We start from the raw sequence: 26,238 nt of genomic DNA, 5'->3' as shown, positions 1-26,238 counted from the left end.
TTTCACGGATGACGCGGCGCTCTGTGGGCGAGACGCGGTACGGTCGCTGGCGCAAGGGGGCGTGCGTACCTGTGTCAATTTCGTGAGAGACGGCGAACGCACGGCCCAAAGAAGGTTGGGAAAGGTCAAAAGACGCGCTGAAGCGTTGGAGAAGTTGCAGTAGCTGGTCACGTTGAGCGGGCGGAAGGTCGGTAGCGATGGCGCGATGAAATACGTCGGCGGGACGCGGATCGGGCGTGGTCGCACAAATGTCCAGGAGAGCAACCTCGGGACATGCACGGTGATCAGAAAACTCGTAGGCAAGTGCAGGGTCCAGTTCTTCGATACGACCGAGGCATTCGCCGCGAAGGAGAGAGGACGGGCAAGCAAAAGGGTTGGAGACATAAATGGCACAGTGACCACCGGAAATCGTGAGAACGGCGAAAGGAATCAGAAGGTGGTGACGGCGGGTGGCAGCAGTAGTGGGTGTGAAGAGAACAGGGCTGCTGAAGGCAGAGTCAGGTAAGAGCGGGACGAGGACAGAAGAAAAGGGAGGTATGGTGGTGTCGGCGGCTACGAGAAGTTTAGCGGAGGGCACAGGCAGGTCGCACAGGGAAACGTTACACACGGAAGATAGCGCAAGTTCAGCACGAGCACAATCAATCACTGCGTGGTGGGTGGACAGGAAGTCGCATCCTAGGATGATGTCGTGAGAGCACGCACTCAGCACAACAAACTCGATGAGATATTCGACGTCGTTGATCGAAACTCGTACGGTGCAGGCTGCGATGGGGTGAATGCGCTGAGAGGTGGCCGTACGGAGCGAAAAGTCAGACAGGGGCGTCGTCACCTTGCGAATTTTGCGGCGAAGAGAGTCACTAATCACAGACACGGCAGCGCCCGTGTCAACGAGCGCGAGAACAGGTACACCTTCGACAAACGCCTGAACCACATTAGCGGGAGCAAACGGAGGACTTGGTGAGTTCGCAAAAGACGCAGTTCTTGCCTCCGGAACTGCGACATTCAGTTTTCCTCACGGAGAGGTTCCGGTCGCCGAAGCATTGGGGAAATGGAACGGCGGCGAGGCGAAGGCGAGCGGCGAGTCGAGTACTGGGGGCGAGACATAGAGGAGCCAGAAGAGCCATTGGGCAAGGTCGGCTCGTGATCGTATCCGTGATCGTACGTGTGCGCAGCATCCCCATAGCGAGGCAAGCGCTGACGGCAGAGACGTGCGATGTGCCCTGGAAGCCCACAAGCGTAGCAGATGGGCCGATTATCGGCGGTGCGCCAAGGGTTCGTAGGATGTCGTCGTGTGCGAGGAAACGAGGCTGGCGGAAGTGGCATGGATGGGGTTGGAGCATAATAGGCAGGGCTGCTGCGGTACGTAGGAGAGGCAAGCGAGCGCGGTGCCCGTCGGACGGCTTCCGCATAGGTGAGTGGTGCTGCGACAGGAGGAGGCGGGGGGCTGGACGGCAGGACTGCAGCGACCTGCTCCTGAACAACACGGCGGATAGTCGGCGCAAGGGAGGGCGCTAGGTCGGCAGTAGGGCAGACAGGGTCTGGAACGGCGTGATGGAGAAGAGAAAGCTGGCGGGCGATTTCCTCGCGTATAAAATCTTTCACGCGCTCCATGAATAGGGTTTGGTCCGGAGACGAGGGACCAAGGGCCAAGCCAGCAAGACTCTCGGGAGGCGCACCAGACTGCCGCGTAGAAGCGCGTTGCTTGCGCAACTCGTCGAAGCTTTGGCACAGCTCGATGACGGCACTGACGGAGGTGGGGTTCTTCGCCAGGAGCATTTGGAAAGCGTCATCTGCTATGCCTTTAAGAATGTTATTAACTTTGTCAGCCTCGGACATCGAAGGGTTCACGCGCTTACACAAATCGACAATGTCTTCAATGTAGCCGGTGAATGTTTCGGTCGGTAGCTGTGCTCGAGCACGGAGGCGTTGCTCGGCGCGGAGTTTCCGCACTGCGGGGCGGCCGAAAACGTCGGCGAAGCTAGTCTTGAATGATGACCAGGTGGGAAGGTCCGCTTCATGGTTACGAAACCATAAGTTGGCAACGTCTGTGAGATAGAAGAGCACGTTGCTCAGCTTGATGGAATCGTCCCACCGATTGTAAGTGCTGACGCGCTCGTAGGTCGCCAACCAGTCGTCGACGTCCTGGTCGTCCGTACCGCTAAATGGGGAAGGGTCGCGCTGTCGTTGGACCCCGGAACAGAGGACGGTGGCAGGGGTGGCCGGCGACGACTGCGTCGAAGTGTTTGGCATTGTTGGCGGTGCAAGTAGCGTTCCGCTCCTGAGTTCCAGGTTGAGCACCGGGACGGGGATCGAAGCCCCTCCACCAAGTGTACAGGTGCGTCTTCGAAGCACAGGTCGGAGGCCGTTGACCAAAGACGCGTCACGGCAGGCACACACCCCGGAGTCACACCGAAACCAGCACAGCACTTCGTTCTCCTCTTCGTCCACCGCGTGAACGGCTGCCGGTCGTTCCCATTACAGTATCTTTTCTTACTGAGGCCACCGCTTTGGGCACATTCGCTTGGGTTTAATGAATTTTCCTAAGAGCCGTCTTCAGTCAGCCTTTCGCTTTGCCTTCGAAAGCTACTTTTAAAGGAGGGGTGAGACGTTGCCGAGTGTGCTGTTGTGGCGGAAAGATAAGCCGAAACGATAAATATTTCGGACCGAGTTGCTTCCCTGAACGGAAACCCGGCTCCGCTTCTGCGTCACTTGGCGTTGTTATGAGAGTGTTCGGCATATTTAACAACACAAGTAGAAATTTGCACAGCGAGGAAATGCAGAAACAGAACAGAGGAATCTACATTATCGATATATAGGCACTGAATTAACAAGACTGGCATAATGAGTCAACTATATTACGTCTGCTTGCCACAGTGCATATTTTGAATGAGGAATAATCTGCAGAGCTGTAAACGTAAAAAGTGCAGGTGGGCACGAAGGAGGCCAGGTTGCGCGTAAGCAAAGTTCTGCCGTGGTATCAGAGCCATGACAGTGATTAAGGGCGCAGTTTTTGTAAAACAGCATTTTCAAGCATTCTTTTATTTCTCCGTAAATTAAACACAAAACATTATCCTACGATTTCCGTCATTTCGGTGACTTCTTGCATTCTTCATGTAGCATGTTATAATGAGCTTCTCATTTTCGTATACCCTTTTTTCTGCTCAACTACGGTACGTTTTGTCTCCCTTCGGGGCAATGCAATTGTTGGGCTCGACGCGCCGTCTGCAGCGACGACAGTGGCGCCAGCGGGACTGGGCTACGTGAATAACGGCCGGTTTCAGCACGCTGAGTGTGTGTGTGTATTTGTGTACGCGGTTGCTTCCGGTGTCCCGTTCTGGGAGTTGTTTTGGTCGCGCACACGTGCGCCCGCCGGTGGCTCCTTACCCTCTCCTTCGAGGTCGAGAAACGGCCGTCGCCCCCTCCTTCTCGGCCGAGAGACACTGCTGGCTAGCCTTTGCGGCAGCCTTTGTCGGCGGCTGCGGCGGTGGGAAAGCGCGGCGGCGCAACCAGGGGACGGAGGCCCCTAAATCGGCTGTCGGCGGAAACGCGTCTGTTTGGATTCTCAAGTTCGCTCAAAACCGACAGCGGACCGACAACGAAAGGGAGTCCATCACGGTGCGAACGGCTCCGACTTGACAGCGAGAATGCGTATATCACCTTACTTGCCGCCAAAGGACTCCTAATTCCACGGAACGATGGGTGAACAAAATACACAAATCGACCATGTGTGCGTGGGAGGACCGGCGAGAGTGTGAATGTCCCGCCTTTTTGTCACGGTGGCGAGAGGGTGATGTTCCGCCCTTTTGTGGGCGGGTTTCGTCAAGGAATGTGATTGGCGATGTTCGAACAACCAAGTTTCCCCCAGATAGGTACCTAGGGAATTGAAAATGTATAAAACGTGGCTTCAGTGTGCTTCTAGGAGAGACTCCTGATAACCTGCTTTGTAAATAAAATCGTCTATCTTGTCTGGCAGTAACCGGCTGCATCTTATTCCGCACGTTGCTGGAGAGAAGAACTTCGGAGACCATCCCGAGGTACGAACTACAGTGCACAAAACATATCTGGCGCAGTCGACAGGATCTCCAGCGATGGGCGAATGAGAGCAGCAGCGGTGGACGGCGGACGAGACCGGTGGCGTGGACGGCGGACCCGAGAACGTCACTGAGGAGCCAGCGGCCTGCCAAAGCGAGTCCTTCCCGACCTGTGGAAGAAGAGAGCACCGCGGAGCGACTCTTCAGAAGTCAGGCGAGTGCCTCTTGGTTTCCTGTCGGGCGCAGTTGATGACAATGCCATATAACTTGCGAGACAGGGAGGTTAACACCACAGATGCGGAGTCGGACGGGGTTGAAAGCTTGCAGGAGTTGGCGGTGACCAGTGACGCGGTGGGGGATCTGAGTAGCGCCATGGAGGAAACAGCGTCGGAGCAGCAGATGAAAATGCTGGAGCTTCGATTTAAAATTGCTGAAGCAGAAAAAGAAAAGCAACGCTTAATTCTGGAGAGCCAGAAGTTGCGAGCCCAAGAGCGGGCTGAGTCCCACGAAGAGGGTAACAGCGGAGCGCTAGCTGTGGATAGGTCAGAGGAGGATAGGCGCCTAAAATATGCATCCTTATTGAAAGGAGTGCTAGCACCGATGCCGAGTCGGGAATTCCTAGTGCCCGGGTGGTTTGAGGATGTGGAGGCGACTCTTGATTCATATGACGTCCCGTCTGAGTGGCGGGCCGGGCTTGTTTTGCCGCAGTTGAGTGAAAGAGCACGCGGATTGCTTTCTACGTTGACAGCCGAAGAAAGAAAGGACTATAAAAAAATGAAGCAAAGTATTCTAGATGGATTGAGGTTGTCAGCAGCAGAATATAAAAGGATGTTTGAGAGGTCGGCAAAAGCAGCAGATGAGACATGGGGCCAATTTGCAATCCGGCTGGGAAACTATTTTGAATACTATACAAAAACCTCGAAGGCTACCACTTTTGCAGAATTAAAGCAGTTAATGGTCACAGACAGGTTGAAGGACTGCTTAGCAGCTGAGGCACGGGCTCATATTGTTGTCAATGAGAATCAGGGGTTCCTTTCTCCAGGCGAAGTGGCCAAGCTGGCGGAGAGTTTCGATGAAAGCGTGAGATGCAAACCAGGGTCAGCAGCTCATTTGGGAGGCTATCGAAAGAGGCCGAGTGGGGACCAGAAGGAGCGGGCCGGTGCAACACCTCATCAAGGGGAGAATTTTTCTTTAAGAGGAATGAAAGGACGGTGCTTTGAGTGCAAGTCACCAAATCACTTCGCTAGAGATTGCCCTCTCAAAAGGACAGGGGATAAGGCAGGCAGACGAGGCCAAGAAAAACCAGGAGACCGCGCCGTTGTGGCTAAAGTGAATGCTCCTTTGGAAGAAATAGCTCCCGCGAATGAGGTTGGCATGCAGGAAACAGAGAGGGTAGGTAGGAATTGCCTCGAAACAGTAACATTGAAAAGTTCGGAACAAAGCATTAATGCGGTGATTGATTCCGGGACTGAAATGACTGTTATCAGGCGAGCTCTAGTGCCGAAGTATGAGGCAGCTGGTTCCACAATAAAGCTGAGGGGAGCTTTCGGCGATGAAGTGAGAGCTGGGCTTGCATATGTGCCTCTCAGAGCAACAGAAGGTGCACCGTTTGTCTCGTTCGACAAGGCACAACCAGCTTTGCTATGTGCGCTGACAGACAAACTGTTGGCCGGAATAGACGCGCTCATAACTCCCGCAGACTACAGACAACTCCTTGAAGAAAGGGCAGTTGTAAACGAAGTTGTTTCAGAGGCAGAGACCGAAGGCGGTGAAAAGGAGACGACAGAGCATAAAAATCAGCAGACGGGTGCGTCCTTGGCGGTTACGGGGACAGACGAAGAAGCCGAGAAAAGGCAGAGCGCTCGGCAAGTTTTCCGTGAGGCTCAGGAAAATGACTCGTCGCTGCAGGAGGCTTGGAAGCAGGCTAGAGCTGGCACACATGGAATGATAATCCAGGATGAGTTACTCTATCACCAGGAGCACGTAGTGGGACGCATGTGCACACAGTTGGTGCTGCCATCGCATAAACGACAGGAAGCACTAGTGAGGGCACACGATTCGCCTTGGGCAGGACATTTGGGAGAGCGAAAGACTTTGCAGCGCATAAAAATGTCATTTTATTGGCCGACCATGGGCCGGGAGGTCAAGGAGCATTGTCAGTCCTGCCACCAGTGCAAAATCAGGGCCCCTATGAAAACACAGGACCGCGTACCCATAACGGCATTGGCCAGGCCTAGTGCACCATTCCAGGTGGTATACATGGATTGTATCGGTCCACTGGATCCACCATCAGCAAGGGGACATCGCTACGCACTATGTGTAGTTGATTTGCATACTAGATGGCCTGAGGTTGTTTGTTTGAGGTCCTTAACAGCTAAGGCTACCTGTGACGCGCTCACCCAGATATTTTCCAGAATGGGAGTGCCAGACACCATATGCTCAGATCAGGGCACAAATTTTACATCAAATTTAACGCAAATTATGCTGCAGAAAATGGGAGCGACTCCCAGATTTTCCACTCCCGATCATCCACAAAGTAATGGACTGGTAGAGCGGTGGAACGGCACTTTTAAAAGGATGCTGTTTCACATTGTAAGTGAGCATGGACGCGAGTGGGATCGAATGGTGCCATTCCTGCTTTGGGCTTATAGAGAGGTGCCACATGCCATCACGGGTAAATCACCGTTCGAGCTTATGTATGGTAGGATGCCTGTCGGACCTCTGGCTATACTGCAAAAGACGTGGTCAGGAGACTGGGTTGTTCCCGACTCATTGGCAGTGCCAGCAGCAGACTATCTCGAGAAATTGAGAAATGATCTCGAGGAAGCCAGTAGGGAAGCGGCAAAAAGTAGCGAGCTCACGCAGCAAGCTTATGTGGGGAGGTACAACTTGAGGACCACCGACAAACAATTTTCTCCAGGTGACCAGGTTCTTTGGCTGGAGAAAGAAGGAGATGGGAAGTTAATGGCACACTGGAAAGGTCCAGTAACAGTTGTGAAAAAGGTGCGGCCATATAGCTATACGATTGAGCTAAGTGATGGTAAGCGCCGATCAGTGCATGCAAATAAGCTTAGGCCATACAACGCGAGGGTCAACACTGTAGGCATAGTATTTGAAGGCGACACGGAGTTTGGAGAACTTCCCGCGTGGTCAGATACAACGACAGCAGTTGAGCAGCTGGAACGTGTAACTCTCAGCCATTTAGATCTGCTGCAGCAAAGGCAGGTAAAGGAACTAATCGGGAAGCACTGTGAGGTGTTCAGTGATAAACCTGGCCGCTGCAACTGGGGAGTGCACAAAATCAAGCTAAAAGATGGGGCGCAGCTGAAGCGTGCGTACCCTTACAAGGTGCCCATGGCACTAAGAAAGGAAGTTGACCGACAGGTGGCAGAGCTAAGGTCGTGGGGTTTGATATATCCGATAGAAAGCTCCCATGCACATCCCGTGGTGTGTGTTGCTAAGAAAGATGGCAGTGTCAGGTTATGCTGTGACTATCGCAAGCTGAATGAAGCAACGGAGCCTGATGCGTTTCCTATGAACCTGCCAGGTGACCTAATTTACGAGGTAGCGCAGGCAAAGTACATAACCCTGCTCGATATGCTAAGAGGATATTGGCAGATTCCGTTGGACGAAAGAGCCCAGGAGTACACAGCATTTGTCACCTCATCTGGACAGTACGCTTGGAAGGTTATGCCGTTTGGACTGAGAAATTCGGCAAGCACCTACCAAAGAATAATCAATCAGATCCTTGTACCACATCGTGAATATGCGTGCGCATATATAGATGACATGTGCGTCTTCTCGCAGACATGGGAACAGCACCTCGAACACCTCGGAAGGGTACTGGCTTCGCTAGCGGCCGCAGGGCTCACAGTTAATGTCACTAAGTGCCATTTCGCACAAAAGGAAGTGCGGTTTCTGGGTCATATCGTGGGGTCAGGAAAACACGGCGCAGATCCAGAAAAGCTTAGAGCCATTCAAGAAATTCCTGTACCACAAACAAAAAGGCAGCTGCGTAGCTTTTTGGGGCTAGCAAATTATTACCGGGATTACGTTCCGGAGTATTCAAAGGTGGTGCTACCACTGACGAACCTGACTGGAAAGCGCGTGCCTCAGAAGATACCGTGGAAGGAGGATGCCGAGGGTGCTTTTATAAAGGTAAAGGAGTGTTTGACAAAGGCCGCAGCGTTGAGCACACCCGATCTGAACAAAGAGTTCATTCTGGCCACTGATGCTTCAGATTATGCCGTCGGAGCATGTCTAGCACAGTTGGATGACGAAGGAAAAGAGCAACCCATTTCATTCCTGAGCAAGAAATTAAGCCCGGCCCAGTCACGATGGGCTACAATCGAGAAAGAGGCCTACGCCATCATTTGGGCGCTGGGAAAGCTGGACACGTGGCTGTTCGGTGCACGAATCAGGGTAATTACCGACCACAATCCCTTGAAATTTCTTACTCTGACCACGCCACTAAGCGCGAAGCTGACAAGGTGGGCGCTGGCTCTCCAGAAGTATAACATTGTAGTGGAGTACAAAAAGGGGTCTCTAAACGCAAATGCCGACGCTATGTCGCGTATGGTCGCCAATGACGAAAGCGAGTAAGATACCGTCGTCCGTTTTCGCGGCCTCGGTTTGCGAGAGGTATGGCATTGTTGGGTGCTGCGTTGGCGGGGGACCGAGGGGTACTTGTTGACAGATGAAGTGGGAGCAATGCGTCGAGCTCCTGTGATTGTTGTGTGCAGCAAGTTCGAAGACTGTGCCGCACAGTTTTGTGGGGAGGTGTTGGGCTCGACGCGCCGTCTGCAGCGACGACAGTGGCGCCAGCGGGACTGGGCTACGTGAATAACGGCCGGTTTCAGCACGCTGAGTGTGTGTGTGTATTTGTGTACGCGGTTGCTTCCGGTGTCCCGTTCTGGGAGTTGTTTTGGTCGCGCACACGTGCGCCCGCCGGTGGCTCCTTACCCTCTCCTTCGAGGTCGAGAAACGGCCGTCGCCCCCTCCTTCTCGGCCGAGAGACACTGCTGGCTAGCCTTTGCGGCAGCCTTTGTCGGCGGCTGCGGCGGTGGGAAAGCGCGGCGGCGCAACCAGGGGACGGAGGCCCCTAAATCGGCTGTCGGCGGAAACGCGTCTGTTTGGATTCTCAAGTTCGCTCAAAACCGACAGCGGACCGACAACGAAAGGGAGTCCATCACGGTGCGAACGGCTCCGACTTGACAGCGAGAATGCGTATATCACCTTACTTGCCGCCAAAGGACTCCTAATTCCACGGAACGATGGGTGAACAAAATACACAAATCGACCATGTGTGCGTGGGAGGACCGGCGAGAGTGTGAATGTCCCGCCTTTTTGTCACGGTGGCGAGAGGGTGATGTTCCGCCCTTTTGTGGGCGGGTTTCGTCAAGGAATGTGATTGGCGATGTTCGAACAACCAAGTTTCCCCCAGATAGGTACCTAGGGAATTGAAAATGTATAAAACGTGGCTTCAGTGTGCTTCTAGGAGAGACTCCTGATAACCTGCTTTGTAAATAAAATCGTCTATCTTGTCTGGCAGTAACCGGCTGCATCTTATTCCGCACGTTGCTGGAGAGAAGAACTTCGGAGACCATCCCGAGGTACGAACTACAGTGCACTAAACATATCTGCAATCTTTCAATTTTTAAACACAGATGTTGTGTGAACGGGGTGTTTATGGCGATCCCAAGGAATTTCTCTTTTTCAGACATAATCTTTCCGAGTGCATGCCTGTGTTCCTTTCTTAATGTACGTACGATGCCTCAGCCATGGTGTTATCAGTACTAGAAACGTGGCCTATACACAAGAACACAGGAGCGGCGTTTTTAAACATACACGTATATTTCAACGCTTCGTTAAAAGGCAAAGTAGCCAATGTCTTATTTTTTTTAATATAAACAATCGTCTGCATAGAATCCGAAACGCTAGATTTTTTCAAGCGCTTTGGGCTACTTCCTGTTCTTAAAGTTTGACATATGTTTCAGCATTGTGACGTAAATAACCCTGAAAAGCTTATTGAAGAACGTGAGTTAGGTGGTCCTGTTATGCAGGCTAAAGCATAGTATCTCTTAGGTCGTACATAAATAGGCCTTTGTGCCTGCTTGCAACTTGTAAGCACGGAGTGGCTGCAGAGTCCCTCTGCATCGATCCGACACGCTTGTAAACGCACGTTGGGCTAGAGGCCCGTGTACTCCGCGATATATAAGTGCACGTTAAAAAAACGAAGGTGGTTAAATTATCCTGAGCCCCCCACTGCGACGTCCCTCATAGCCCGAGTCGCTTTGGGGCGCTAAACCCCGTAAACCATAAGACTTACCAGAGATGCTGATAGCACTCGCTATCATTTTGTCTAAAATACAGAAAAAGAACAATGAAAGGGAACACAGATCTCGCTCGAGGAGCTGAACGGAAAAAGACAGTGGAGAGGGAAGCGGATCTTGCATGAATGAAGGGAGGATATTATCATGTCACTATTTTTTTGTATGTCATCTGTTTTTTCGCTACATCGATCGACAGTCCCCATGACACGCACCCCATCATGATCGATCACGAAGGCCAGATAATGAATGGCTCTATTTGCGCGCAAAGCCACTTAAAGCGCACGCCACCCGGAAACCTTCAACCGCCTCAGAAATAATAGCTTGACATTATACTTTCATTCGTCGCTGCTTAACGAGAGAGAACCGAAGCTCCCGCATTTCAGAGGCTGACTGCTGCGTTATTTTTTCGTGCGTGCTGACCCGAGCAGTTGCCACGTTCTAGCAGTCCGTCATCGCTTGCTGACAGCAGGCTGAGCCACCTACTTTGTCTTGAAGAGAGCGTTAGGTGTGTTTTGTTTTTATCTCGATAGACATGTAAGAAGAGAAAAGTGATGCAATAAAAATTATTAACCTCCCCGATACCCGACACCGGCGTACCCAAACGCATCGTCTAGAGTACTGTAAAGTTGCTGACACTGCAGCCGCCCGGAAAGGTCCGGAAGTTCCAAAACTTTTGCCACTGACTTTTCTGCACCTTATACACTGACTGGAAAGAAAACGCGCCATGCTCAAAGCTCTCAGGCGAAGGCACTGAGGCGAGCCTTCAGCGTGTGCGAGGCAGAAGCGTACCGCGTCCGTCGATATTGCTTTCGAAGCATGGCTGCACGCACAACACTACCACACTTGACCCGCCTCTCGTGCGTGCGTCTCGTTGATACAGGAAGCTGCTTCGTTAGATAAAGCAAAGAAGAGACTGGAGAAACGGCGAAAAGGGCTTCTTTATGTGCCGGAGCATAAGTAAGCTGAACTTTACCGCTTGCTTTGAACGCAGGTTAGCTGCGCTCGTCAGCAGAAAGGGCTCCTTACTTCCGCTCGAGTTCCGTCCTCATCAGGTTCCCTGCCTATTTTCTCGTCCACACACTCATTTCTCTCGTGCTTTGTATCAAGAGTATAAAGTTTACGTATTAGCTTTCCAAACTCTTAGCCGTGTTAGGGTTAGGGGTGGAGAGAATGTTTATACACATAAAAAGAGGAGAATGTGGGCGCTGTTCCTAGTCCGTAGTGCCATTGTATTTAGCTGATGGCCTCGTGTAGGACATTCCTGGCTCTTGAGCCTTAAGCTGGACAGAGCTCTCTCCCACCCCTCAATCGTTTCCTAATAGATTATCTTGAGATCCGAGTTTCCCAGCAATACCGAAGCCATAGAGTACAGGTCTGCCCCTTCGCTAGAATACCGATATTCGGAATCTAAAGTTTCTATGATTAGAATTTGAAATTTATTGTAGTTGTCGTACGCGCTTGTCTGCAGCTTTATGAGTTTCGTCTAGGCCGAAAAAAATTTGCGCTACACCCTTTTTATTTTTTTTAACAATGCCTTTTCGCATGCTTTCTTCGAATCAGACCTCAAAGGCTGCTATGAAAATGAGTTCGTCTTGTATTTTACATTCAATACTGTGACATGCGCAGTCAAGAATCATGCAGATCAGGAAAAATGGGCCATACCACTACTCAGTTTAAGTTCGGTTTAACCTTGTGAGACACTGAAGGTCGCTGTCTCATCCACATCGAAAATGGAAGTTCCGCGTTTCGATGGAGGCGAAACGCAAGAGGCGCCCGTGTGCTGTGCGATGTCAGTGCACGTTAAAAATCCCCAGGTGGTCGAAATTATTCCGGAGACCTCCACTATGGCACCTCTTTCTCTCTTTCTTCTTTCACTCCCACTTTCCTCCCTTCCCTTACGGCACGGTTCAGGTGTCCGCCGAGATATGTGAGACAGATACTGCGCCATTTCCATTCCTCAAGAACCAATTTACCAATTTACAATTTACAAGTTGTGCCTCGAGGAGTAGAGCTTTCGCTCTGAAATAGTGATCGAACCAGCAAACGCGTCCTTCAATACAGTCATGTATGGTAATTTTGTAACCCGTCATAACTGTTTCCTGAATCTGCGGCTCCCTCAACAAAAATTAATTACTGCAGGGTTGCTCATACCCGCAAAATATGGGCAAACTCATTTTTTCTCAACGGGAAGCTGCTTATCAAGCGACTTTTTGTGCCTATCGCACGTCTGTTATCGCAATAATTATTATTATCAGATTCCTATGGACACCTGCAGTTTCCTGCTTTTTATTTTCGAAAACTCACTGCACCGATTTCCTATAAAAATTTCACTACTCGGTGTAAGTGCAGGACAAAATTTAAATGGAAGATTTTTTTTACGAATCGCACGATCAAACCATCCCGATCATTATGTTCATAACAGCATGTTGCATTATTCTGTATTTGCCTCGCAATTAGCGTCAAAACGTACTTAATTGTATGTATATGGCGTTCTAACTACGCGGCGCGAGTGCAGGAAAATTTTAAAAGCAAAATTTGTCTACTTATCAGGCGGATACATGATTACCATATGATACTCCAGTTTCCTCAAAATTTGAAGCGATATCCAATAACTGAGTGGATTTCTCCTTTCCTTTGTGAACTCTTCGGACTGAATTTTTTTTTCGAACAGAAATAGCATACGACGTCTGACAGAGAGCGAAAGAACGTTATGAAGAGGACAATCCTTGAGGTCAGCAGGTTGAAACTGCGATCCTTGCCTGATATTTTATGCTAGGGGAAAGGGGAAGAGAATGAAAGACAGGTAGAGTACAAAAAGAAGGTGATGCCTCTCCGCCAGTGTTTCTCTCCGTGAACCCGCATCTTATCCTGGCCGTGAACGCACCAGAAGCGATTCATAAGAAATATAATAAAATTAATGTGCAGTAATCTGCTAACGAGCCGACATCCACCATACTCCTCCCGGTAATTTGCAGCAGAAGCACGTGAGGCCTCAAAGCGGAGCAGAGATTTTGTAAGCTTTCTTGTAACCCAAGGAGACAGCAAGAAAAAAAAAGAAATAAACACTCCTGACCGAAGAAGAGATGTTCAGTTCCAAAATAATCAAGAACTGTAGAAAAGGAATGGGGACGTCAAGATTTTTTTATTGTTTTCTAGCACAGAGCAAACAGCTAAGCAGCGCGCATATCTGAAAAAAAAATGTCACTCTTATAGAAAGTGAAAAAATATCAAAGGAGGAAGATCATGGAGAATAGATGCGCGAAAATGAAATTGTCTCTAATGCCATGTGATTCTGACAGGAAATATACACCTTTTGTTTTCCCATTGACTGATCTCAGGATGACTGCTCGACCGAACTTTGTAATGCTAGTTTTGTTTTATGTACATTGCGCAAGGGGGCCGGGGCCCTTGTCAGGGGTTCCGTTGCCTTTAGCCTTGGCCCCCTCTTGGACTGTGAGCCGCCGCGGTGGCTCAGTGGCTATGGCGCTCGGCTTCTGGCCCGAAAGACGCGGGTTCGATCCCGGCCGCGGCGGCTGGAATTTCTTTGGAGGAGAAATTCTAGAGGCCCGTGTACTGTGCGATGTCAGTGCACGTTAAAGAACCCCAGGTGGTCGAAATTTCCGGAGCCCTCCACTACGGCGTCTCTCATAGCCTTAGTCGCTTTGGGACGTTAAACCACATAAACCAACCAACCTCTTGGACTGTGTAAGAAAGAAAGAAAGAAAGAAAGAAAGAAAGGAAGAAAGAAGGAAAGAAAGAAAGAAAGAAAGAAGGAAAGAAAGAAAGACAGAAAGAAAGAAGGAAAGAAAGAAGGAAAGAAAGAAAGAAAGAAGGAAAGAAAGAAAGAAAGAAAGAAAGAAAGAAAGAAGGAAAGAAAGAAGGAAAGAAAGAAAGAAAGAAGGAAAGAAAGAAAGAAAGAAAGAAGGAAAGACGGAAAGAAAGAAAGAAAGAAAGAAGGAAAGAAGGAAAGAAAGAAAGAAAGAAAGAAAGAAAGAAAGAAGGAAAGAAGGAAAGAAAGAAAGAAAGAAAGAAAGAAAGAAAGAAAGAAAGAAAGAAAGAAAGAAAGAAAGAAAGAAAGAAAGAAAGAAAGAAAGAAAGAAAGAAAAATAAATAGATGACCACTTCGCAAGAAGAAAGAACGTGTTCAAGGCGAGCTACGGAGCGCAAAGTGAAGATTAAAGCCTCCTAATTTGCATATTTATCACCGAGCGTGCGCCGTCTGGGCGCTGCAGGACAAAGCGGTGGCACTCACCAAGCACCCTTTTCTCTCCTCCGAGACGAAGTTGTTTGTGTCGGCACCACTTCGCCTTCACAGAGTTCTTGAAGAACTCCGACCATGAAGCTCCTCTCTACAGTTTTGCTTTGGACCCCACGAGAAAAGGAGAACTGCAGCCGAAGGAGCCACCTTTGTGGGTGAATACAGGCTTTTTGCGGTCTTCTCTTGCCCTCTATAAACTCTAACGGAACACGTGTTATAACTAAGAGTGCGCTTCTTTTAGGGCGCATAGGATGGCTCAGGGACACAAAATATAATATGAAAAAAACTCATGCACATGGTGCCTTGCCATCGAAAATGTGTATGACCTACATACTGGAAAGGCTGTTTATTATTAGTAAGGTTGCCGCTTTCTAGAGGAAGATGCCTCACGAACAAGAAAGCACTGCCTCTGTACCGGCTAATGCGAACAACGTCGCTATTAAAAAAATAAAACGCTGTTAGAAATTCAGCATGAACGAAAAAAGCTGACTCTGTAAGGCAGTTTTTTTTTACAAAGTAAAAAAATGTACAGATGGCGAATGTAAGTTAAAAGTAAATTTTCGTCTTTTAATGCAGCCTCATGTTTCTTCTGGGTCACAGTGTAGAATAGACAAAGGCTGCCTAGGAAACGAAATGATCAGAAAAAATTCCGCAACATGATCTAGTATCAACAAAAGCCGTGGAAGTTTGAAAGGGGCGCATGGGACCAACACATTGACAACTTACGGATCACTATGGGACGTAAAATGCAAGCCGAGCAATGAGCAGTTCCCATGAAGGTATCTCTTTTTCTTTGCTTCGACAAACTTCGGGTGACGTTCTAGTTTGCAAAAACACATCCATTAACCCATTAGGGACCAAGAAAGATCTAACAGAGGAATTTTCTTCATTTTTAGCACATAATACCCTCATATAAAGGAAAAGAGATTGCTGAAATTTCGTCACGATTGCTTTATTCCTTCCAGAGGTTACACAGGTGTACTTTTTATAGTACACTGGGTCTTCCCCATAGCACATGTGGCTACTTCACTGCATTCCTCTTGGCGGCGTGAATTTTGTTATTATGTCTGCGATTTTTACGCAAGGTGATATAACACTTCTTGCAGGCCCTCATGAATATTTTCTGGCTATACTGGCACCGCAGTTATCCTACTTTGCACGGAAAGCTTTCTCATTTTCAAAGAAGCATCAGATACGATCGAGCCAGAGTGTCTGCGAACCGCTGGTTACTGCATGTCAAGGTGTAGATAATAATGAGTAACGTTCTTACCAAAGCAAAAATAGTCAGCTGGCTCGTCTCTAGCAATTTGGCAGATTGTTCAGGCTTTCACAATTGCAAAGTTGAGCTTTGGTGTCAACAACCACTATCACGTTTTGTCCCTGGTGCTGATATACTGGCAGTAGATGGCTTGATGCGAAAGGTCAACACCTGCCCTACCACTGTTGTAAAAGGAAAGGAGTTTTGGCTTTAAAAAAATCTGTTTTTCTTGTGCTATAGGCAACCACCACTCTACAAACACGTAGGCTCACTGCTGTTATAGTTTCAAGCCATAGTTACTATACTGTTGATCGTAGACTTCAATAAAGGCATCTAACCTATACTACTGAAGCAAGAATCGATGTTTCATGGCTGTTTCTATTTCATCGCTTTCTTTGACCCGAGTGGACACTTCCTAAACCCGTTTTGGCGAACGGTTCCTCTAGCCCTAAATTCCTCCTAGTGGAGCGTTACAAGAATGTCTTAGAGGTAAAAAAATTACAAAAAAAGTTGAAATGGTCACTAAGCGTTGAAATCACATCAGGTGACGACAAGACAACACGCGCTTCCAAAAGTTTCATTTCTGAACTCAAGTACTTTCCGCAGACGGTGTGAATGGCATAACAGTAACTGTCTGCTCTGCAGAACCTTCACTTCTTATAACCAAACTTTATTAGAACCAATTAAAATCATACCATCATCATACTCAAGACCGCTAGCGGCAAGTACAGCAGCCTCCGAGGCTTTGCTGAGCAGACAAAGTGATTTTTTTCGAAAAATTGGCAGGAACCATAAGATCTATGAACTGGAATAAATAGGCGCCGTTCTGCACACAGGAAGACCCAGTGTACTATAGAAAGTACAGCAGTATATAAATCATCACAGAGCAAAAAACGCCAAAGGTGCGGGACATTCAAAGCATCCATTGTTTACTTTGGTTGGTTTGGTTTTATGGGGTTTAACGTCCCAAAGCGACTAAGGCTATGAGAGACGCCGTAGTGGAGGGCTCCGGAAATTTCGACCACCTGGGGTTCTTTAACGTGCACTGACATCGCACAGTACACGGGCCTCTAGAATTTCTCCTCCAAAGAAATTCTAGCCGCCGCGGCCGGGATCGAACCCGCGTCTTTTGGGTCAGCAGCCGAGCACCATAGCCGCTGAGCCACCGCGGCGGCTCCATTGTTTACTTTCGTCTTTCGTGCTGCTCTATACTTGAAACTAGCGTAATATGTACATAAATACGGCCGTGAGAAAATTATAAGCAAGCAACTACCGGTGCAGTTCGTGGGAAACAAACATCCTGAAGTTTCACCACGGAAAGCTGATATACTGAGGAGAGGAAGTGCGCCAAATTAGTTAAGGGTGGTTGGCCAATCCCCTGTTGACAAAAGCATGCCCTACTTGAAAAGAAAATTGCAGTCTTTTGTGGTGAAATTATAAAAAAATTAACTGTACTTTTAAAAGTACGCTGGGCGCTAATGGGTTAACATTGAAACAAAAAAGGTCTAAGTGGTGTGTTCTATACTTTCTTAGACAATGCATCCGACGTCACCGAGTGTGGCGTGCTTCGCTAACAAAAACGGGGTTCGTGTTTGCTATTTGAGACCGAAAAATAATAGCTCTAAAGGGATACGAACACAAGATAGACCGGCGGGCATTGCCAATGAGCGCTTCCGGCACCTTTCCGCCAGTGTGAAATATATTGTCCCTGTCTTGAACTTCGGACTTTGTTAGCCGCGGCCATTTGAAGTCGTAAAAATTAATGCAATGCCAAAACACTCCAAGGCTTCTGATGAAATGTATTTCGCTCTCATGCAAATTTCTTAAGCATGGTGGATTTCACTCTGCCTGTAGTCGTCAACGCTATTCATCATGACTGCCTTTATTCAACTTGCGTGCCAAGAATTGTTTTATCCTTTTATATCTTGTTCTGTGATTTTCGATCACTGAGACACAATGAGTGCGCACAAAGAGAACTCTGCAAGAAATAATCTTCGGCAGAAATTTATGATCCTTTAGTATGTCCATGTGTACATTGATAAACTTGAGTTTTTGTTGAATGTGGAACGCTCAAAAGTTTTTATATCTTCTGCCTCTAAAAGTACACAGCCACTCTAAATCCGCCTGCAGCTTCTTTCCTTTTCACTGATTCTTAGAGGTTCCGTGCAGACGTATATTAGCAACCCTTTTTAAACTATCACAGTCTTTTTAAACTAATAATGGGAGCCATAAGCAGCGGCTCTGTCGCTATCTTGAAGACTAACCCACTGTACTCAAACAACAGAGCCTACTTTGAGAATACGGTGATTACAGATAACCTGTGCAGGCATGAGTTCGCGTTTCATCTTGCATAAGAGCCACCCATGACCCATAAGCCTTGTCCGCAGTCAGCCGACAGCAAGTCCGGTTGCAAGCGGGCGGCTCTTTTCTGTTGAGGCCGCGGGCAACCGACCCTGTCTGTGCGACGCATCGTTCCCGGCCATTGAAGACTGGGTGTGCACTGCTCAAATAAGTACATGCCATGATTACGTGTACATTGTGTCAACACGCGCTTCCTTTACATGGAGTCCGCGCATCTCTTTTCTTTACTTTTCCTTACATTTTTGCTGTTATTAGAGTTTATCTTTCAAACAAACGACTCTTCAAGTAAATTCAGCTTTTTTCCTCGCTTCAAACACCCTCTGTCCCCTCTTCCCAGGCTTCCTTGACTTTCCAGCATGCGCTCAGCCTTATATTTACTCTTTGTTCCTGCCTTTCCGCATTAAGGACGCGTTTGTTCAGCGCATTGCTCACTCATTCTTGCCGGTGACGTCAACTTAATCTTAGTCGCATCTCCGACATAACACTTGCACCGGCCTGTTGTTTGTGCGCAAACTTTAAATTAAAACTTCTTTTCTGGAAGACCTATCGCCCAAATCTTCAGAAAATTCTCGAGAACTCAGAAAGAAGGAAGAGAAGGGAGAAGAGCCGAGTGGGCGTCAGAGGGAAGACTTCGAATAAATAAAACCTGGGAGAGGAACCGGGCAAGAAGAAAAAGCAAGAGCGGCCAGGCGGAAGAAAATGAATAATTGCGTTACCATAAATTCGCAGAATCCCCCTTCCTACCACCTTCTGCCTCCTATTTCACGTACGGGTGACTCAAAACAGGCAAGTAAAAATAAATGCTTCACTTGGTCAATCTGGTTCTTCCTGCTATTACTTATTTTCCTTTTGAAAGCACACCCGGTTCCATCCTTCCTTTTTTTTTCCTATTACTTGCGCCCAGGCAGTTCTGACCTACTTGTCAGCGTTGTCCACATTCTCTAGCAGAAGCACATAGAGCCCTGGATAATAAAATAATCTGGGTACGGTTGCATTCCACGTTGAGGGGAAGCCTAACGGGAACTATGAAAATGCACGCACTGCAATTGAATGCTGTTCTCACGCTGCTTTTGATTCCCTGATGACGTCCTTACTATTTTAATCACTTATTCCACGCGTTGCAGCTTTTACATGCTGTAGTGTCTTTGTGTCGTAAACCTCCTGTAGTCTCTTGCGGATTTCTACTCCCCCTCGTTCTTTTCCTACGACGCCTTTAGCTAGTGCCACCTCCGGAGGCGCTCATCTTGAATGTTAGACAACGGAATCTGTACCCAAGGCGCTCAAATCTGTCTCCTATAAATTTTGCTCAGCCTTCCCCTGTGCTCTGCGCAGGGACTCTGCAGTTGTAGCTCTTAAGCCTGCGCTTGGAACTTATCTCTGTTTGTGTGTCCATTGCGAGCGGATCCAGCCTCATCCCTCTTTGCTTAAGCCCGTAAAAAGTCACCGCGGGCGGCTTTGTGAATGTTGACTGGCGCAGGAAATGTGCAATATGGTCAGCTAGTTCATGGCCCGGGCTCAAACATCGGTTTTGCCTTTCTCCTAGATGCCATTCCTTTTTCATGAAGCGCTTAAAAAACCGACCGGCCCCGCTTTTGACTAATTTTCGCCCGCACCTGGGAGCCCCGGTCTTATTCTGCTTCAAATGAGGCGTTTTGGTTCTAACTTGAGATTACAGCCATAAATGTGTGCACTAGGAGTCCACGAGAGGTATTATTACATTTGGTTTTGTAAACATTGAGCTTGAACAGATTTGTAGATTAGTGCAAATTAATGTGTGATATGTGATAACCCACTCTTCTCATACAATTTCCACCTTAACGCCACTTATAGGTTCGTAGTAACTGGAAATAAGTATTGAAAATAGCTCTTTTTTTTTTCAATATGCCCATATAAGAAGGCTCTGCTTAAAGGCAGAAGGGAGGCAGTTTTTTTTTTCACGTCATTTATGTGGGTCACATTGTGTTTGAGTATATATTTTACATGCACGAAAAACACTTTCTGAAATACAGAACGTAGTGCAGTCATAGTGATTTTGCGCATTATATAGGAACCATGGCTGGCACCATGACATGCAAACGGTTGGCACATCAATGCCGCAAACCAATCCCGTTCTTCTGTTTGCATAATGAACCACCAATTTAGTGCTGTTCAGCCAATCCGCACTAAAGCTATCCAGATAGGATGGCCACACAACTGACAATTAGAAAAAGCCACTAAGCATAACTTGCTTAGTTACGCTTTTCTTCAATGCACTAAAGTAGGTCATTTCATAGCATAACAGCACGGAAAGCAGCACATCGAACCAGAAGGTCGTCTTTATGATCAGTGCTCATCATTATGCATTCAAAGAAATGTCATGTTTAAACGACCCTTTCGTTGAAAAACATGATGTGGTCTCTGGAACCATGAACTATGTAAGATGATTGTTTCGTGTATCCTACAGGGAAGAAGAATGCGATGTGTGTGGGAAAAGAAGAAAACTTTTATTTAGAAGAGATTAATTCGCAGGAGCCGGTTGGTCGGGGCTTCTAGCGCAGGGCTCCTCTGGCGGCAGCTGAGAATCCGGTGTGTTAGCCTTTCTTTTAACATTTAGTCTACGTTTTATCTTCTTTTCTTTGTGTTGTTCTTGCATCAGACACACCCGAGAGCGGTGAGAAAAAAAAAACGATGTCATGCTATAGTGTGTAGCGAGGGTCTCAACTGAGATAACACTGAATAAATTTTCACAGCCTTCACGTTTAAGTAAAGCTGAAATTTGGTTGAGTTGGCATGTATTCACACTGTCTCAACAGCGCAACAAGGACAGGACGAAACGGAAACAACAGAAAAGCGCTGTTCTGCTTCCAGCTTTACTCAGTGTGATTCCTAGAACACTGGGCTCTGATGTGTCAGCGCTTGTGTGTTGTTCCCTTTTCGTCCCGTCCTTGTTGCGCTGTTCAGGCAGTAAGTTCGCAGTTAAGGACTGCTCTAAGTCGACGTCCGCTTTCTTTTGGTTGTAAGCAGGTCACTGCATTCCTAACCATATAGACCAATGTGAAAGTATCTGCCTTATTATTTCGTTAGGCACGGACCACACAACGCTGTTCACGAGAAGCACAGGTGACTGTTAAGCGATCGTGTTTGTTCGATCCTTTAGAGAATTAGCTCTCCTATACACGGCATCCATGTCACTTAGAGGGAGCGTGACGCTTGCAATACAAGATATTTATAGCTCTTCTCTTGGCATTCAGAACTATCACATCAAACGCACTGTCGTCGACAATAGAAAAATTGGTAAAACTTGGGCGTCCTCGTCGTCGCGACCATGCATTGTCCTGGAATGTGCAGAGATCCATCATGATTATTTATCACCCAGTGAGGTGTACCATGTCGCTGTGAAGCACTGCAAAATGGTGAGCGGTTAAAAAAAAAGGGGGCAATTTTTCTGACCCTATTCACGGAACTTCCAAAATAGGAATGGCTCTTTTCAGTATTTCATTTCGTCTAGTACTCGTTGAATGTAGCTGCGACCAGCCCCATTCAAACATATCGAAAGAAGGGGTGATCCGGTATTGAGAAAAGCGCACTGCACTTGAAGGCAGACATGAAGCAAGGAAAAAGGTAACGAAAAATTTCACTTTCGGAAGAAAAAATGGAATGGAAACACGAAAACTGGACATCGAAAAAGTCGAATTCTCACTGTCATCTAACGAAAAAGCTTGCTGTCAATAAAGAGCAAAAGTGTTTTAGGCTTCAGTAAACCACAAAAATGTTTTCGGCTGTCCTACAAAGTCGGTGTAGTTGATTTTCTTGTGACGATAGGTTTGGGTCACAATCACCACCTTTTCGTTTCTTTTAGTTTCCTATCCTTACCTCAAGCTATTTTTTGCCGCTCATGACAACGGCTTCTGCCCTTCAGTCCACCCATTGCCCCTATTGCCGCTCCTTCGTCCTGTCTTCCGCTGTTACTTACCCGCTGCAAACAAAGCCGGCCACGCCTGTTCAATAGAACACAGACAAAGAAATTAAATGGATGGACGTGTGCAGAACCGGGAGGAAAATAACAGAACCCCAGAAATGAAAAACAATTCTCGACGTAGATGTCATGTGGTGAAAACCACTAGGGTAGAGAAATCGAAAGAAACTGTATCGTTTGTTTTTGATTGCATGACCCCTAACCTCAGGATTAAATAAGTTATTAAGCTGAGTGACTCGTTCGTTGAACAAACAGGTGTCGACCTGGACGGCTTCCGTCAACTCTTTTGATCCACTGAGTACTATCTTCCAGCGCTGCTGTAAGCAGAGTGCAGTAAACGAGCGGGACAAAAAGGAAGACAGAGAGAGAGGTGATGAGCTTAGGAACCACTAGCGGCATCTGCACCCTCCCGTTCCTAAGACCACTACCGGTCTCTGAGGGCTCCGCGTTATCAACGAAAGGAGAGGGGTGGTGAGCATGCCTACCGTAAAGAGACAGGCCTCCGGGAATCTGGCAGAGCCCTCTCACAGCTGCGGACTGCATGCGACCACGACGACACGCAAGTGCTCTGCCGTACAGCGAAGAAGCATCAGGGACCTTTCACTGCTCGGCTCCAATCACTCTGATGTGCTCCTGTCTGCGTCAGAGTCCGGCGAATAAATCTCCACTTCCCCATCTCCTCTGCTACCCCGTTGCCTTGGCGTCGTATTTTTGTGTGTGTGTGCGTTCACTTAGCGGCTATTTGTTCGCCTCTGTAGCAGGAAAGAATCACATTTTTTCAGGGCGCTTTCCGCCTCCTCTGGAGGGGGTTGCGCCTTTGGACATTTGCTTTATTTTCTTCCTTCCTGCCCGCCATCCCACAAGAATCCTGCTAGGAATTCAACTGATGTAGTTTCTAACTGCTTTTTTTTCGCTATGCCATGTTTTTTTCTCATATCTCTCTGGCCAGTGCATATTCGTCATAAACGTGCCCTTTTTGGTACCAGTACTGGGCTCATTTTTGTACGTTTCTCTGCCCTTTGGTAACTTCTCAGCCCAACTGGACCGAACAAAAAGGCCATTTGATAGTAGATTAATTTAACATTATTTTATATATAACCGGTGGGTCTTCTGTCTAAGCATCGCGCTTTAGGTCCCGCCTTTTTGATCCATTGTAACCCACTCAATCTTATTTCTTTGATCGCAATTAGCTTTTCGTTCAAAGGCACAGCCTCATAACTTAAAATAACGATTTTGAAGCTGAAGCTTTGACGCAGGACATCGGCACAACTGACCGGTGCGATGCGGTATTATACACGTTGAAACACCAACAGGGATTACCGGGCTATTTTTGACGTGAATACGTGTGTCGGAAAGTCAGCGTATTTTAGCCCTTGCATATCTGTTTCATCATACTTCTTGCAGAATGAGTTTTGATTTCATTTCTACGACTACTTGGATTGTTCGTGAATACCGCACACGTATAGCTGATGCTCGAGTTTTGCAATCCCATTTTTCTCGTCGCGCTTAATTGCACAGCAAAGAAGAGCCTTTGCAACATAGATATAGGTAGGGCTGCATGAAATGTGAATGGACTCTCAATCACGAGCTTTTGAACTCCGCAAAAAATATTTATTTAATTTCTGAAGCTTTAACCAAAAGAACCGAGTGTGATTGGAATATTGCATGCAAAAAAACACTCTACAGCATTTCTCTAGTCACTTACGTCGTAGAACGTGTGTACTGCAATATATTAAAATTTGAAGGTACACATTCACAACATTAAAGATAAAGAAAAGTTGTGAAGCTTTATATGTGCTTTAAAGGGTCGTGTGCAACCGAATTAAGATAACGTTCTCCTGGGTGGGGTAATCAAGCGTTTCCTGCAAACCCAAATGTACAGTGGTGAGCAGCCTTGTCTAGAGCGCTTGAGCAGTGCGCACTTGGTAACAAAAACCGAAATTAGAGAGCAGCCCCTCATTACAGGGCAAAGTTTTCGCGCCTGCTTTGTTTACGAGGCTATCTGGCGCTACTTCCGTGCAAGCGTTGCAGCTGGACCCTAGAGGTTGTCACAAAATCTGGATTTGTTTGCAAGGAAGTGCACCGCCCGAGCGCTCTAGACAAGGCTGCTCACCACTGTACGAGGGCGCGGTGTGCCTACGTGCTCTACGGCCTAAGCAACGAACATAGGCATAAGCTACTGGACATACCTGCATTTCTTCAGTTTCTAGATGCTTTCAGTGCAGGCTTAGCATAGCGGCGTTATATGGAAAGAAAGGGGCAATATAGAACCAATTCAAATTGAGAACAAAGTGCCACCCCTCACCTCTTTCTTTCAGTATCTATGACGGCAGTGACATTCAGTTTTAACCACAAGTCCCTTATTGCGACTGCGGTAGCTGTGGCAGCATTTAAATAAACGCGGAATGAAAGAAGGCTCGATCTCTAAGACTGTGGTGCGGGGTAAAAAGCTCCCTGCTGTAAAAATCAATTTGAAGCCCTAAACTAAGCTTGCCTCAAGATTAATGTCGTGTATAAAATCCAGTGTGTCGGAACAACCTCTTCTTGGCGCGGGACAGCCATACATTAAGTGTGCAAAACGCCAATAGATTACACAATCGGAACTTCTGAAAGAAGGCCCACTGGCGAAATTGGAGCAAGATAAAGAAATCGGCCACGCACTGAGAGTTACAAACGAAAGAGAGAAAAAAAATTATCTGCCTTTTACTAATATCGACGTTTTTAAGTATTAATTCAGTTTATCCTGTGTACGTTATATTGCACGCCACGTGCGGTTTAAACAGCAATTGCAGAAGGCAAAGCATATTTTCAGTAAAGCAACTGAATTGGTAAAGGAAAACTTAAAGAACATTAAGTTATAACACAGGGTACAAAGAGCGAAACGAAAAGGTGACTAGAAAACACACTACGATTTTCTTCGCATTACCCTGCCCACAGACCTTTCAGGACTATCACTGATTGCAATCGCTTCGGGCAGTAAATTCGTCTAGCTTACTTTACTTTATATATGAACACCTTTATTTTAGCGAAATCTGACATGTTGGAAACGTTTTTAGTTTTTTTATACTGTAACTAAGTGGGAAGATGGAATTGAACGCTTTTCCTAAAGCAGTGAGAGAAGAGATGAATCAAGAAAATTTGGTATTAGTTAAATGGGTTCAATTTGATTGCAGGACTGATTGTCTTTTTTCAAACCTGCTGTACACAAGCGCAAGGACATGATTAATACAATTTGAAAAGTATTTGGGAAGTATCAGGCAGTGATAGTGACAGGTGAATCAAATTTACTCAATTCTGCAAATCTTTTTCTATAGTGAGTGCACTTCAACACCTTCTCTCAGATTTGCTTCTCACTACATGTTTACAAGACAGGCAAACTGCGTGAACATGAAAAAGCAAGATGTTAGCACAAACAACCCTCGTCTTGCTGTTGATCTCTTTTTCAGCAACTAATGGGAACCCGCATGAAACCCGCAGCATGGAACCCGACCTGACGGCTAGGATATTGCTGCCTCTGCCTCTGCTCTCCACTAACATGGGATTGCTACTAATTTAGGATTTATACAAGCGAATGAAGTGAAATGTGCAAAGGCTATCATAACCAAAACTAAATTAATATCTAACAATCAAAAATATCAAAAGCAGCAATTAACAGCTTATCGAGATTATAAGACAAAAATTGCCACAGAATGAACAAATTTATGATTTGCAGCCTTACCTTGTTAATCAAGATGTATGTACATTATCAATGCGTCTCGTCAAAACTTAGCTACGAGACCAGGAAGAGAAACCTGATGAAAATTGTTGAAATGAGGCAATGAGCAGTGCAGCGAGCTATGAGAATGAAAATAAAAGATCGAGCGTTAAGTGGCCGAGAAAAGATAACAGAAATTAGATTGGTTTATATTTATGGGGTGTTTAACGTACCAAAGCGACTCAGGCTGTGAGGGACGCCATTCAACCACAAAGGGTTCTTTAACGGGCACTGACATCGCACAGCACACGGGCCACTACAATTCGGCTTTCATCAAAATTCGACCGCG

At 47.2% G+C, this 26,238-nt stretch overlaps 1 protein-coding gene across 1 annotated transcript in view; it reads left to right on the top strand.

Annotated features, from left to right (window-relative positions):
* Positions 1–3,710: 3,710 nt before the first annotated feature.
* Positions 3,711–26,238, top strand: part of LOC149339218 (uncharacterized) — a 119,584-nt gene continuing 97,056 nt past the window's right edge. The window contains exon 1 of the mRNA XM_089550896.1: positions 3,711–7,071. Within this exon, the coding sequence (XP_089407022.1) occupies positions 4,281–7,071 (2,791 nt within the window). The 5' untranslated portion in view covers positions 3,711–4,280. The remainder of the gene's footprint in view (positions 7,072–26,238) is intronic.

This window comes from Amblyomma mixtum, chromosome 6, assembly GCF_055824585.1.
Source record: "Amblyomma mixtum isolate Tamu chromosome 6, ASM5582458v1, whole genome shotgun sequence".
Taxonomy (NCBI): domain Eukaryota; kingdom Metazoa; phylum Arthropoda; class Arachnida; order Ixodida; family Ixodidae; genus Amblyomma; species Amblyomma mixtum.
Note: the sequence above shows the minus strand (reverse complement) of the source record. Positions and strands in the feature narration are given on the sequence as shown.